Source organism: Crinia signifera, chromosome 11 (assembly GCF_055691185.1).
Source record: "Crinia signifera chromosome 11, ASM5569118v1, whole genome shotgun sequence".
NCBI lineage: Eukaryota > Metazoa > Chordata > Amphibia > Anura > Myobatrachidae > Crinia > Crinia signifera.
The window spans coordinates 7,187,503-7,202,437 of record NC_139227.1 but is presented as its reverse complement, the minus strand read 5'-3'; the positions used below and the strand labels follow the sequence as shown (position 1 = coordinate 7,202,437).

General features: G+C 47.3%; 1 protein-coding gene across 5 annotated transcripts in view; it reads right to left on the bottom strand.

The window, feature by feature from the left end:
- LOC146046022 (uncharacterized) overlaps positions 1-5,598 on the bottom strand; it is a 35,980-nt gene extending 30,382 nt beyond the window's left edge. For 3 of the 5 annotated variants that reach the window (XM_083165185.1, XM_083165187.1, XM_083165188.1), the window contains exons 1-2: positions 5,453-5,597; positions 13-81 (exon numbers count right to left, since the gene is read on the bottom strand). In XM_083165185.1, coding sequence (XP_083021311.1) covers positions 13-71 — 59 coding nt within the window. In that variant the 5' untranslated portion in view covers positions 72-81; positions 5,453-5,597. Of the gene's footprint in view, positions 1-12; positions 82-5,452 lie in introns of those variants that run through there. The other 2 variants (XM_083165186.1, XM_083165189.1) reach the window with 2 other exon arrangements.
- Between the last annotated feature and the right edge of the window lie 9,337 nt (positions 5,599-14,935).

The window sequence follows — 14,935 nt, the reverse complement described above, 5'->3', positions numbered from 1 at the left end:
GTGTAGACTTACTTTTTGCCAGCAACCGGTTTCTGTGGCTGCCCTCTCGTCACTTTCACCCAAGACGACATGTTAAATTACCTGAAAAGTGGAAAATAAGAAACTTTGAGTCAAACCAGTCACTAGTTAAGTTGTAGCTTACTTAATATAAACATGAGGGGGAAAGGGGGGGGGGGGGGTATCAAGACCTGATGTATTTTTTAGAAAATGGACAAAACCCATGTGCACTGCAGATGGGGCAGAGAGATTTGGGTGTGTTTAAACTGAAATCTAAAAAATCAGTCAGTATTTACCCTGCACAGAAACTCCCCCAAATCTAACTCTCTCTGCATGTTCCATCTGCCTCACCTGCATTGTAGAATGGTTTTGTCCATTTGCTAAAAATTGTGCTTTGCGATAAGTTCTGAATAACCCCCATGGACAGCCTAGGCTGCAACTAGTCCTACTATTAAAAATATGTTACATTTATATTATAATTAAAGAACACTAATTAGGTTAATTTATTCCTCATTATCTGCAAGTTTCTTATGTTCCAAACTTCACCAAATAACTGATGTGCAGCTATGTCAATGAGTTTTACATGTAGCCTTTTTTTATTCATTTACAAATCCCAACATAACAAATAATAAAATGTGGGCGGAGCAAGGCTGGACAAACTCTATAGGCAAAGGACACAATGAGGGATGGTGGCCCTTTCCTGGAGAAATGATTAAAGAAAGCAGTACTCGCTATTTGAGACATCGGAAAGTTATAAAGCCAGTCTCGTAAGGCCCATACACCCTGGGAAAGCCGCCCGGTGTGTACGGGGCAGCGGTGAGCGCTCCCTCATCATCGCTGCACCGACTGCTCGTCGGCCAGTATTACCAGCAGATGTGCGGTGGAGTGGGTGGCTTTGCACAGCATCCCGCTATGGATGCTATTTTACCAGCTGACTGGACCACATCCCACTGTCTCCTGCTGTGGAAAGTGGTTCATCTCAGTGAAAAACGCTGGGACAGGTGGAAATCCCATATTGTACCAACAGCCTGATTACATGATCATATGATCTGTTCACCCTCCGGTCCTGTTGTTTCTCGCTGAATTATTTATTTTGCTCAATCATTTTGTTATCCATCCTGTTTTAACTCTTTTTTACCTATCCCTTAAGGTGCGTACACACGGGGCAATATATGGCCGAGCGATATATCGCTCGATGTCCCCTTTTCATCGGCGACCAGAGATGGTCACTAATGAAAAGAAACCTCTGCCGGTGGTGCAAGCTCCTGCGATTAGAACGGGGCTGAAAACGGGAGCGCGCACCCAGCGATTTATCCCAGGGGCACACTCCCATCACTGGCAATATTGTCGCCAGCTACCGTATTCCCAGCGATATCAGCCCCTATTGCAGCCGTGTGTACATGGCTCCATGTATCGGTTTCATTAGATATTTATTTCCTCAATTTACTTGTTTGATGTCTGTTTTATTTACCTGCAACAATAACAGCTTCAACTACTGACAATGTTACCATGTAGCAGTAGACACATCCAAGCATCAGAAGTGTTTGTACATACAAAAAAAATATATCTTATTGCAGTTGGTACAGTGCTTTCAAAATTAACCTAAAAAGTACTGTACAAATAAATAATTTTTCCACTGGAAAGAATCATATTAAGCACGTTGGTCAGGCTGCCGTCAGCATTTGTAAACCCATTGAAGAATAAGGAACGATCTCATTCAGTGTCTCCTTTTCATCAGTGACCATAGATGGTCGCTGATGAAAGGGAACCTCTGCCGGGGGAACCGCAGAGGGAATCAGCTGATCACAGGATCATAAGGGGACTAAAAACGGAAGCGCACACCCGGCGATTTATCGGTGTACACTCCAATCGCTGCCAATATGGTCGCTCAGCAACCATATTGCCAGCAATAAATGCCCATGTGTATGCACCTTTACACCAACTGATGTAATGCAATCACACACACACCATCAAATCTAATAGATCGTTATTTAAATGCCTTTACACTTGATTAGTACCAAAAAATATAGAAACTGCTCTCATACCGGAAACCACATAGACCATGTGCAAACATAACCACGTCTTCAGAAAATGTAATGTTACTAATGCCGGCAAGGAGGTCCCAAAGCTATTCAATTAAGCGTGCTATTAAGCCCAACCAGAGGAGGGGTTGCGAGCAGAAATCCAAATAAAACAGTGCTGCAATGCCATTTTATGCCTTAAGGCAGGGGCAGCCAACTCCAGTCCTCCAGAGCCACCAACAGTGCACGTTTTCCAGGTCTCCTCAAAGAATCACAAGTAGGGTGGCCGATCCCGGGATTTGGCCCCTAAAACGCCGGGATTTCAATCCCGGGATTGGAGTTTCCAATCCCGGGATTGGAGTTTCCAATCCCGGGATTGGAGTTTCCAATCCCGGGATTTTCGGGATTAGACTGCGCAGGCCAAGTAGCAGCAGACGCACACACAGCCGTCCAACATGACACGCCCGCCCGCCTCCTGTATCCTGCCTGCCCGGCTCCTGCTGCTCACCCGCCCGCCTCCCGGCTGCTCATCCGCCCGCCTCCCGGCTGCTCACCCGCCCGCCTCCCGGCATCAATCAGCCGCCCACCCTCCCAGCTTCACCGACCACCCTCCCGGCCGCACCGCACATGTAAGTAAATATGCGGGCGGGGCAGGTTTTTTAATCAGGGAAGCCAATCCCGGGATCGGGCATTTTTCAATCCCGAATTCCGGGATTGAAAAAATGCTCCGGGATTGGCAACCCTAATCACAAGTGAAGTATTTAGCTCCACCTGTGGATCAGTCAGTAATGAGTGCACCTGTGCCCCAGCTAGGTGATCTAGAAAACGTGAACTGTTGGTAGCTCTCGAGGACTGGAGTTGATACCATTGCCTGAAGGGCAGTACAAGCAGCATCACAGCAAGCATTTAAGTTGTAGAATGTCGATTCATGCAAGTAATAACACGGCTTACGGCCCAAGAGCTGGGATTTCCTGGCTAGCGATGTGGACAGCTGCATAGCTCCGGGACCTCCTCCCCAGCGCTTTTATCATCACTTATATCCGAACCAAGCCGATACAGACATATACAAGGTAAAAGACACACTGCAGTTATAGGTGTATGGTCCATTACATCTATGCTTATACAGGCACATATAAATCCCATTCCTACAGTCGTATACGGTAGTTACATCGACAGCCCTAAGGTCAACATGCATTGAGTGGACCACTGAAGGTCGACATGAGCCAATGTCGACACATAGGGAGATGGACAGGCAAAAGGTCAACATATTTTTTTCCCCCACTTTTTTATGAGCCCACTGGTGGTCTTTCATGCCCTACCATGCACTAGTCTGTTAAGTGTAGCGACGCACCGTGCTCGAAGCATGGCGAGCACAACGAGACATGCGAAAAAAGTGTCAATGTCAACTGTTTCGCCATTGGGGATAAAAAAAATGAAAAACCCTGTGTCGACCTTAGTCCACATGTCAACTCTATGACCTATTCCCCCTACAGTACTACCGTACGGGTTGAGTGTCCATCTCTTCTCATACTGATGCTACACTCCCTGGGTCTACAGGAGACTGTCCTGACAATTCTCATCCTTGCTTTCACGCCTAATCTCTTACGTGAAAGTCGGGAAGCACAAATTCCTTTATTTCCGTGGCTAATTCCATTTAAAGCCTGAGGGCTCCCAAACTACAGACTGAGTAGAAATGTTTTCTCCCACTTCAGGAAGCTGCGAGAAAAAAGGTCTACCAGCACCGCAACAGGCATCAACTGAACTGCTCCATTTTACACCCCCCTAGTGGGAGGCACAGGGAAAAACAACTGGATCGCCCCCTATGTGTGTTGACATAATGCTGCCCATAATTATGTGCGATCAGATTCGATGCGACATCGCAGTGCGATGTCCATCGAACCAGGTTGCATCTTGTGGTGCTAAAGTGTCCCCTTCGCAGCACCCAATGTTGCATGCCATCTTGAGATGGCACATCGGGTGCTGGAAGAGGGCGGCATTATGTAGAGCAAAAAGCGCTAGCGCTGCGGCTGGGGTCAGTCAGTGGTGGCGGCAGAATTGTTTAAACACTGGGCAGCCCTCTGATTGGCTGATACAGCTCAGCCAATCAGAGGGCTGCCCAGTGTTTCAAACACTTCTGCCGCCACCGCTGACAGATCCCCGCCACCACTTCTTGCGCTACATAACGCCGCCCTCTGCCTGCCGTTTCCCATGCTGCCAGCGGTCCCTCCAGCCCTCTCCCCACGCCGATGAAAAAGCGTTCCCTCTGCCCCCACTTGCGGATCGCATTCGAGCATTACATGTGGTTAAAAACCACATGCGATCGCTCCTGCGATTCAATAGATATTATATGCAGCACATAAGATCTTGAGACCCGACATTCGACCTGAGTGCCCACGCATTGCGTCGAATGTCCCCTTAAAAATGCATATAATCATTCGATTTCTCGGCCTGATAAGGTCGAAATCGAAGGATCTCTCACATATGTATGGTCAGCATAACACTGACCTGAGATGCATCCCCAGTAGGACACATCTCTAGGTAGGTTCTTTACATGATAACTGATTTTCTGTCGTGGCAGGCATGCGGTTTTTTCGTAACACTTTTTCCTGCAAGAAAGAATTTCCCATAGAGATTTTCCGGTACTCTCTCATCTTTGCGGCCACCGTTTACACTACGGAACTTACATACTGTACAGTGAGCCGTACAGTACGAGCGGGGATCACCAAAAATAAGCAACGCCACCACCTATCACCTTTAGTAAAGTTGTGGCGAGGGAAGCGGAAGCAGCCACCAAGCCCGAAGTGTGGCAATGGTGCTGCCAAGCATCATTGTTCGCTCGCCATGCTTCAGGCTTGGTGGCTCGCTCCGCTTCCCTCGCCACAACTCAATCTTTTTGCCACACCAATCTTTTACCCCCCCCAAAAAATGCCTCTAGAGCCAGTAACTGGCGTAGCGGTGGCCGCAAAGATGAGGAAATGCCCAATCTCCCATTGCCCCAACATGTGCAGATACAAATAAATTACTGAATGTGGGTAAAAAGCAGCCAAAAATACATCTGCGCCAAGTGCTACCCAAAATGGCCCAATAACCCTGCTAAGACTGAACTGGGGGTAGATAAACAAAGACAAGGTAACAATGGATCATTTACACCTGGCATTGACCAACTTGTGGATCTCCAGCAGCTGCAGAACCACAAGTCCCAGAAGGTCAATCCTGAGAGGCATCTATGACCGTTGTGTACAGAACATCCTGTCTCTATAGCCCACTGGCCGCAGTCCCCCCCGGTTTGGCCGATGCAGCCGCGGTGTCTGCCTGCCGGAGCCGGTGCATTGTCTCCGTCCACACACGCTTCTGCCGCAGCCCCGGGAGCCCGACACAGGACGTACAAGCAGCAATGCCTCGGCCCGGGTCAGCTGCAGCCGTGAGCGACTCACCTCGTTCTCCGCTCTAGTTCCTGCTGCTGCTTCCACTACAGGAACGGACACAACGGGCTACGCACACAGAGACGATGGAGAGCAGCGGCCGCAGCGTCGGCTACAGAGAGACGGGAAACGGAAGAAAACGAGCTGGGATGTAACAGCGACCCCTAGCGGCCGGGAGGGGAAAGGCGCCGCCGATGGATGGCAGGCAGCTGGAATAAATCAGATTGCAGTGCAAAACAGGACTGATATAAGGAGCAGGATGGTTACTGATAAAGAGATGCAGAAATCTGTATTCCCAAACTTCTGTGCATCACAGCACCCCGGGGTATCAGGATATTTATTATGGCACCCTTTGGCTGGACCGAGGGCCGGTGTAAGGCTTCTCAGCACCCCAGGCAAAACTTCAACCTACTACCACCCCCCACCCCCCCCCCCCCCCCACCCCCCCCCCCCCCCCTTCATACAGACACCAATACCCACTTTATAACCCCTTAAGGCATATTTTCCTAATATTCCAGAATGGCATGGAGGCTCCCAAAAATCAGGTGGTCCTCCCAGCCCCCAGGAAAAGTGGGCAAGTCCCCTGCTTTCCTTGGAGGCCTCCTTTTGCCACCCACAACAGGGTACAAGGAGGAGGGGGCAGCAAAGTAGTGAAGTATGCGTGAGGTCTTAGAAGATCCAGAGCAGCCGTCTGCATTAAGTACAACAAGGATCCTCATGGACATCCTTCATTTTTTGATAGGCAGACTTGGTGGCGCCCCCCAGGTCCTGGCGCCCTAAGCAGCTGCCTAAAGCTGCCTAATGGTAGAGCCGGCCCTGCATGGACCAACAATCCAGTGTACCCCAAGGCACTGGGTAACGGTATAGATGGTAGACAATTTCTATGTCGACCACTAATGGTTGACAGCGACTAGGTCAACACCTACACACATAATAACCCCTGAATTCCTACATACCTACATGCTCATTGCCAGGAGTTACATGCTTCTTGCCAGGAGGTTATATGCTCATTGCTGGGGGGGAGGGGAGTTACATGCTCGTTGCAGGGAGGATTGCATATTTGTTGCCACAGGGTGTTACACGCTCATTGCCGGGGGGAGTAATGACATGCTCGTTGCCAGGGTGCTGCAGGCGCACTAGAGCTCCAGGTAGATTTCCAGGTAGCACTGGGTGCTCCCCTGACAGACGCTAGAGGTGCAGAAGGACCTCTAGCGACTGTCCCCAACAAGACGGTGGTCATCTCTGGAGGGGCGCAGGATCTTTGTCTGCAGGTAGGCAGAGACTCTGTACCCCCACAGCAAACCACTCCGCCCCGCCCTCTTGTCCCGGATCCTGTCCTTGAGCAGGTGTAGCAGAAAAGGAAGGAGAGGGGGTCAGCACCACACCCTCTCTCTTTCTTGGGCTCCTGGAGCTGGCACTCCACCGGAGCCACGCTTCCTACGCCAGTCTCACGGCTGCTCTGTTTCACCTATTTGTCTTCTGAAAAGCTGTTCACTGCCTGACAGTTTATTGCAGAATAGAATTTCATAATGCTTAGACTCATTTATGAAGCAGGAATGTCCAGATAGGGTATATTTCCTCCAGATAAGTTCTCACCCTCACATAAATTCCAAGATTCCTCATATGGAAAATAGAGGGGAGAGATTATACTATAGTGTTATACTGTATAAATACAATGTTCTCCTTTGGTGAGATGTGACCTGGGTATTTGGTATGGTATAGCGGTGTTGAAAAATATGTTCCTCAACAATCGGAGTCACCAAACATGTGAACCCGAGGGTCTGATGCACACAGATCCCCCCACATGCACTGTCTGTTAAGCTGTGTACACACGGGGGGGACGACATTTTTTTCAACACCGCTGTACCATACCAAATACCCGGGTCACATCTAGGCCTTTATTCAGATCTGAGCTCAGGACAAATGTGTTTGGAAAATGGGCAAAACCATGTGCACTGCAGGTGAGGCAGATGTAACATGTGCAGAGAGAGTTGTGTGAGTTATTTTGTTTCTGTGCAGGGTAAATACTGGCTGCATTATTTTTACACTGCAATTTAGATTTCAGTTTCAACACACCCCGCCAAAATTTAACTCTCTCTGCACATGTTACATCTGCCCCACCTGCAGTGCACATGGTTTTGCCCATTTTCCCAAAATTTTGTACTGCAATCAGATCTGAATAAGAGCCCTAGTATAGTTACAGGTGTTGTCGTATATCTGATCCTGCATTGCTTTTTTCAAATAAAAGCATTTTTATCTGGTCTCCGTGATAGTCCATCCAAAGAAACCTTTATAGGAGGTCACACAGCTTGTGACATGTAAGCATACATGTGAGCAATAGTATAAGATTGCACGAATCTCTGGGAACACACTTTCCATAGTCTCCGTTGCACCAAAGGAGAACATTGTATTTATACAGTATTACACTATTGTATATTCTCTCCCCTCTTTTTCCCACATACAGTATGACAAATCTTGGAATTTATGTGAGGGTGAAAACTTATCTGGAGGAAATATACCCTATCTGGACATTCCTGTAGCGTATATGAGAGACCTATCCTTTCCATTATTATCCATTCCAGTGGTCCGGTGACCATCTTTATAGTCTTATATGCAGCTTGTGGAATTGCAGCGCCTGTGGTACAATTTATTTTTTCTATATAATTTATGAAACGCACTACAACACCTCCCACTATTATTACCCCTTTCACACTGCAGCTCCTAACAGGTATATTGCCGATTTTTTAGCCTTTTAAAACGGTTAGAGCTTTAGTGTGAAAGCGCCAGTCTGCATTTACCGGTTACAAATCCTACACAAGTCCTACACGGTTCAGAGCCGGTTTTTATGCAGTGTGAACGGCTCTGAACCGGTATATAGGACTCAGGCAGTAGCTTGAGAGCGCAGTGCATATGTAATGAGCCGATCATAACTTATTGGTGGGCATTTGCACATGCGCAGAGTCATTTCTGCGCATGGGTATATGCCCGGTGCATGCACCCAAGATGGGCACGACCCGACATTTGCCTTGTACTCACAAGGCTGCAAATTGACCAGAATGACCCCCACTGGCTGATATATCAGCTGTTCGATTGAATGACTGATATATCGATGCACCACTGGCCAGTGTGTACCAGCGATAGATCTGTGAATAGCGTCATTCACAGATATATTGCATTGGCTCAGCAACACCGCCTATGTGTGTGAGACATCTTGTGGACCAAAGGCTAATTTCTGGTAAAGAGATTACAGATTTTGTCATCAGTTGATTTCAGGGCTGTGGAGTCGGTAGATAAATGTTCCGACTCCGACCCCTCGTACTTCTGATGCCGACTCCTCGACTCCGACTCCTCTGTATTAATATGAGAATGTATTTGATACATTCCTTGAAGGAAAGAAAGGCAACATACATATTATTACTACAGAAACTAGAGGCTGGGAAGCCAACAGTCTACTGTATTGAACAGTTTTAAGCAAAGGACAAACAGAATGAAAACAAAGTTTTATTAATTTTTTTATTAATTAATTAAATGGCTGGATAGTAGCAGTAGGCATAAACATCAGGAACTTTACCAGTTCAAAGATAAAAACCACATTATTTGGTTGTTTTGGGAACAAAAACAATAGGAAAGGTTCAGAAGTGTGGAGCATGAGTTCCGCATGCTTTGTGACAACAAAAATCAACGAGCCACAATCTCCGCTGGTTTGCTTGCTCGTCACTGTTCAATTCATGGACACAAGGAACGATTTCTTTACCGAATCGTTACTGGCGATGAAAAATGGTGCCTGTACATCAATATGAACCAGCGTAAGGAATGGCTTAGCCAAGGTAAACAAACGACACTGCGCATGAAACAAGATCTTCATCCGCGTAAAAAGATGTTGTGCGTATGGTGGGAGAGCTTGGTTGAATGAATTTTTCGAGGTTTTGAAAACCTTATTGAACGTTGGAAATAAATTGTAAACTACAAGGGAGAATACATTTATAAGTATTGGTGCTCCGAATTGTGCGTTGCATGCCATATAGTGAAGCACATGAAAAGCATGCTTTTTCACGGTCACTTAACGTGTTCGTTTTGCGGTTACGTGAGGCACTGCATGCATTGGTCTTTATTCTTACAGTAGAGAAGTCATTAATTATAATTTTCGGAGTCGTGCATTGTTTGCCGACTCCGACCCCGACTCCAGGTACTCGAAATTGCCTCCGACTCCTCGACTCCGACTCCAACTCCACAGCCCTGGTTGATTTTTATATGTTTTACGATATCCACACTATGAGGAGTGCGTTCGTTGTGTTTTAGCTTTGAGGTGACAAGTTTGGTGAAACAGACCAGCATTTAATATACCAACAGTGTGAAAATTGGATATCCCAAAGTGGGGGCGCCTTATTGGACTCGTTTATCTTTTGGAGATATCTCAATAGTTGGTGACTATTCCTTGGTAGGCAGCACCCTTTGTTTAGAGCGTGCGTTTTCTATTTTTATTTACACACGCATACCTGTGAGTGTGCAGCACTGCTGTCTACGGTGCTTCCTACATGATATTAATGAACATGACACGACAAGATGGTTAGGACCAATTTGTTATAACGTACAGAACAACAGGATCAGTGGCTGGATTGAGTGACTCCCCTTTTCCAGATCACATCCTGTGTATGCAGCCAGAAGTGGGATACAGACACAGGTGACTATGAGCATCAGGCTTGGTCGCTGATCTCCAATCTGCAATGACTGTGATTAGTTAGCCGCCACCCAGACAGAGTGAAAACCTGCCCTGTGTAAATCTGCCATTGATTGGCAAACATTCTGCAGTGCGGTATCCTGTTGCACATCCATACACAGTTCACTCACTATCAAATGATTTACCCAGTCTGTGCAAATGTGATCAAGCCTGGCCCTTCCACTGTGACAGGCTGACCGAGGCCGCAGCTGATGTCACACACCCTCCCTTAAAAGGTCCCTAAAAAAGAGAAGGTTACCGCCCCCAAACGCGGACTTCCTGACTGTCAATTTGCAAGGGGATTGCAATTGGATATTTTCGCCATCTCTGAGGGCAGTATTCATGGAGAAAAATTCTCCGTGTTTTATGGCGAGTTTGTGCTTTTCTCGCGTTGGACGGAGAATTTTGGTCTCAAAAAGCGAACCTACCTATTCAATGTGCACTTCTCGCCGTCTTTCTAAGTGATTTTCGCCGTGTCTCTCCGTGTAGCAATTCTCCATCTTTTCATGGAGAACTGGAATGTGAACTTTTAAAATAAAAGGTTTTTGTTTTAATTTTGGTGTAAAAAAATCAGGAATTTTATTCTGTGAAAGGGCATGTTATTTTTATTCATGTGTTTATAGCACATGAATATTTATTTAATAAAAAAAATATATATAATATAAATCTAACTCTGCACAAGTTACATCTGCCTCACCTGCAGTGCACAAGGTTTTTGTCCATCTAAGAAGGAATTTGTCAGAAAGAGTGAACTAGAATAATCCCTAAGAGCTAAAATTCAAAAAATTGTAATGCTGCCCATACACTTGTGAGATATTGCATGCAATCATTCAATTTCAACCACATCCAGCTGATAAATCGAATGATTGTATGCATTTTTAAGAGACATTTCGATGCGATGTACAGGCACGCTGCCGAATGCCGCATCTATAGATCTTATGTGCGGCACATAATATCTATCGAATTGCAGGAGCGATGCCATGTGGTTTTTTAACCACATGCGACGCTCGAATGCAATCCGCAGGTGGGGGGACGAGTGAACACTATCAGATTTGGGGAAAGGGGGCCGGAGGGACCACTGGCGGCATGGGAGAAAGCGGACAGAGGGCGGTATTGTAGCGCTAGCGGGTGGCTGGGGTCAGTGGTGGTGGCAGAATGGTTTAAAACATTGGGCAGCCCTCTGATTGGCTGAGCTATCTCAGCCAATCAGAGGGCTGCCCAGTGTTTTAAACCATTCTGCCGCCACCGCTGAACCCTGCTGCCCAGTAGTGCTATGCTACAACGCCGCCCTCTGCCAGCACCCGATGTGCCATCTCAGGACGGCATGCGACATCGGGTGCTGTAAGAGGGCACTTTTTGCACCACAAGATGCGATAGGGTTCGATGGACATCGCCCTTCGATGTCGCATCAAATCCGATCGCATAAGTGTATGGGCAGCATAACATTTAAAGGGCAATTCAATTGTTGGACCGAATTCCCACCACAGACACTATTTTGCATGAGAATGCTCAGCTTTATGCACATTAAGCAGCTCCTCCCATACAAAGCATCAGGTGTGGTACCCTAGACCAGGGGTGGCCAAACCTGTCCTCAAGATCTACCAACAGTTCTTGTTTTTCAGGCAACCTGTGGTTCTATAGTGGGCATGAATGCACAAAGATGTGACAGTTAGTAATGACTACAGCTGTGCACCAGCTATGTGATCTGTGGAATGTGACAATTATGTTGTGTACACACGGGTGCAATTTCATGTAAAAATCGCTGGGAATATGGTCGCTGAGCGACCATATTGCCAGTGATTTGGAGCGCAGCTGGCGATAAATCGCCAGCTGCACGCTCCCGTGTGCACTGCCTAATGGTCGCAGGAGCATGCGACCAGCGGCTTTCCCCGGCGATCGCTGTGCCGGGAGGTCAGCGTTGATCTCCCCAGCCCCGTGCCGCTGCTCCCTCCCTCCTCCCATCAAAGTGACAGCAGCAGCGTCTGCTGCTGCTGCGCTCCCCCTCCGCCCCGTAGCAGTGTCTCCTTTTCATCGCTGATGAAAAGGAGACACTGAGCAATATGATTGCTGGGGATATATTGCTAGCAATATATCCCCAGCAATCATATTACCCCGTGTGTACACAGCATTGGTAATGACTATGGCTGTGCACCAGCTAGGTGATCTGTGGAATGTGACAGTTAGTAATGACTACAGCTGTGCACCAGCTAGAATAATTCAGTGGTGTCAAACTCATGGCCCTCCTCCAACTGTTGAGGAACTACACCTCCCAGCATGCCCTGCAACAGATTTTATATAATGGATTGCTAAAACTGTGGCAGGGCATGCTAGGACGTGTAGTTCCACAACAGCTGGAGGGCCATGAGTTTGACACCACTGAGCTAGATGATCTGTGGAATGTGACAGTTAGTAATGACTACAGCTGTGCACCAGCTAGGTGGTCTGTGGAATGTGACAGTTAGTAATGACTACAGCTGTGCACCAGCTAGGTGATCTGTGGAGTGTGACAGTTAGTAATGACTACAGCTGTGCACCAGCTATGTGGTCTGTGGAATGTGACAGTTAGTAATGATTACAGCTGTGCACCAGCTAGGTGGTCTGTGGAATGTGACAATTAGTAATGACTACAGCTGTGCACCAGCTAGGTGGTCTGTGGAATTTGACAGTTAGTAATGATTACAGCTGTGCACCAGCTAGGTGGTCTGTGGAATGTGACAGTTAGTAATGACTACAGCTGTGCACCAGCTAGGTGATCTGTGGAATGTGACAGTTAGTAATGACTACAGCTGTGCACCAGCTAGGTGGTCTGTGGAATGTGACAATTAGTAATGACTACGGCTGTGCACCAGCTAGGGAGTCTGGGGAATGTGACAGTTAGTAATGACTACAGCTGTGCACCAGCTAGGTGATCTGTGGAATGTGAGTTAGTAATGACTACAGCTGTGCACCAGCTAGGTGATCTGTGGAATGTGACAGTTAGTAATGACTACAGCTGTGCACCAGCTAGGTGGTCTGTGGAATGTGACAGTTAGTAATGACTACGGCTGTGCACCAGCTAGGTGGTCTGTGGAATGTGACAATTAGTAATGACTACGGCTGTGCACCAGCTAGGTGGTCTGTGGAATGTGACAGTTAGTAATGACTACGGCTGTGCACTAGCTAGGTGGTCTGTGGAATGTCACAATTAGTAATGACTACGGCTGTGCACCAGCTAGGTGGTCTGTGGAATGTGACAGTTAGTAATGACTACGGCTGTGCACCAGCTAGGTGGTCTGTGGAATGTGACAATTAGTAATGACTACAGCTGTGCACCAGCTAGGTGATCTGGGAATGTGACAGTTAGTAATGACTACAGCTGTGCACCAGCTAGGTGGTCTGTGGAATGTGACAATTAGTAATGACTACAGCTGTGCACCAGCTAGGTGATCTGGGAATGTGACAGTTAGTAATGACTACAGCTGTGCACCAGCTAGGTGGTCTGTGGAATGTGACAATTAGTAATGACTACAGCTGTGCACCAGCTAGGTGGTCTGTGGAATGTGACAGTTAGTAATGACTATGGCTGTGCACCAGCTAGGTGGTCTGTGGAATGTGACAATTAGTAATGACTACATCTGTGCACCAGCTAGGTGGTCTGTAGAATGTGACAGTTAGTAATGATTACAGCTGTGCACCAGCTAGGTGGTCTGTGGAATGTGACAATTAGTAATGACTACAGCTGTGCACCAGCTATGTGGTCTGTGGAATTTGACAGTTAGTAATGATTACAGCTGTGCACCAGCTAGGTGGTCTGTGGAATGTGACAGTTAGTAATGACTACAGCTGTGCACCAGCTAGGTGATCTGTGGAATGTGACAGTTAGTAATGACTACAGCTGTGCACCAGCTAGGTGGTCTGTGGAATGTGACAATTAGTAATGACTACGGCTGTGCACCAGCTAGGGAGTCTGGGGAATGTGACAGTTAGTAATGACTACAGCTGTGCACCAGCTAGGTGATCTGTGGAATGTGAGTTAGTAATGACTACAGCTGTGCACCAGCTAGGTGATCTGTGGAATGTGACAGTTAGTAATGACTACAGCTGTGCACCAGCTAGGTGGTCTGTGGAATGTGACAGTTAGTAATGACTACGGCTGTGCACCAGCTAGGTGGTCTGTGGAATGTGACAGTTAGTAATGACTACGGCTGTGCACTAGCTAGGTGGTCTGTGGAATGTGACAATTAGTAATGACTACGGCTGTGCACCAGCTAGGTGGTCTGTGGAATGTGACAGTTAGTAATGACTACGGCTGTGCACCAGCTAGGTGGTCTGTGGAATGTGACAATTAGTAATGACTACAGCTGTGCACCAGCTAGGTGATCTGGGAATGTGACAGTTAGTAATGACTACAGCTGTGCACCAGCTAGGTGGTCTGTGGAATGTGACAATTAGTAATGACTACAGCTGTGCACCAGCTAGGTGATCTGGGAATGTGACAGTTAGTAATGACTACAGCTGTGCACCAGCTAGGTGGTCTGTGGAATGTGACAATTAGTAATGACTACAGCTGTGCACCAGCTAGGTGGTCTGTGGAATGTGACAGTTAGTAATGACTACGGCTGTGCACCAGCTAGGTGGTCTGTGGAATGTGACAGTTAGTAATGACTACAGCTGTGCACCAGCTAGGTGATCTGGGAATGTGACAGTTAGTAATGACTACAGCTGTGCACCAGCTAGGTGGTCTGTGGAATGTGACAATTAGTAATGACTACAGCTGTGCACCAGCTAGGTGGTCTGTG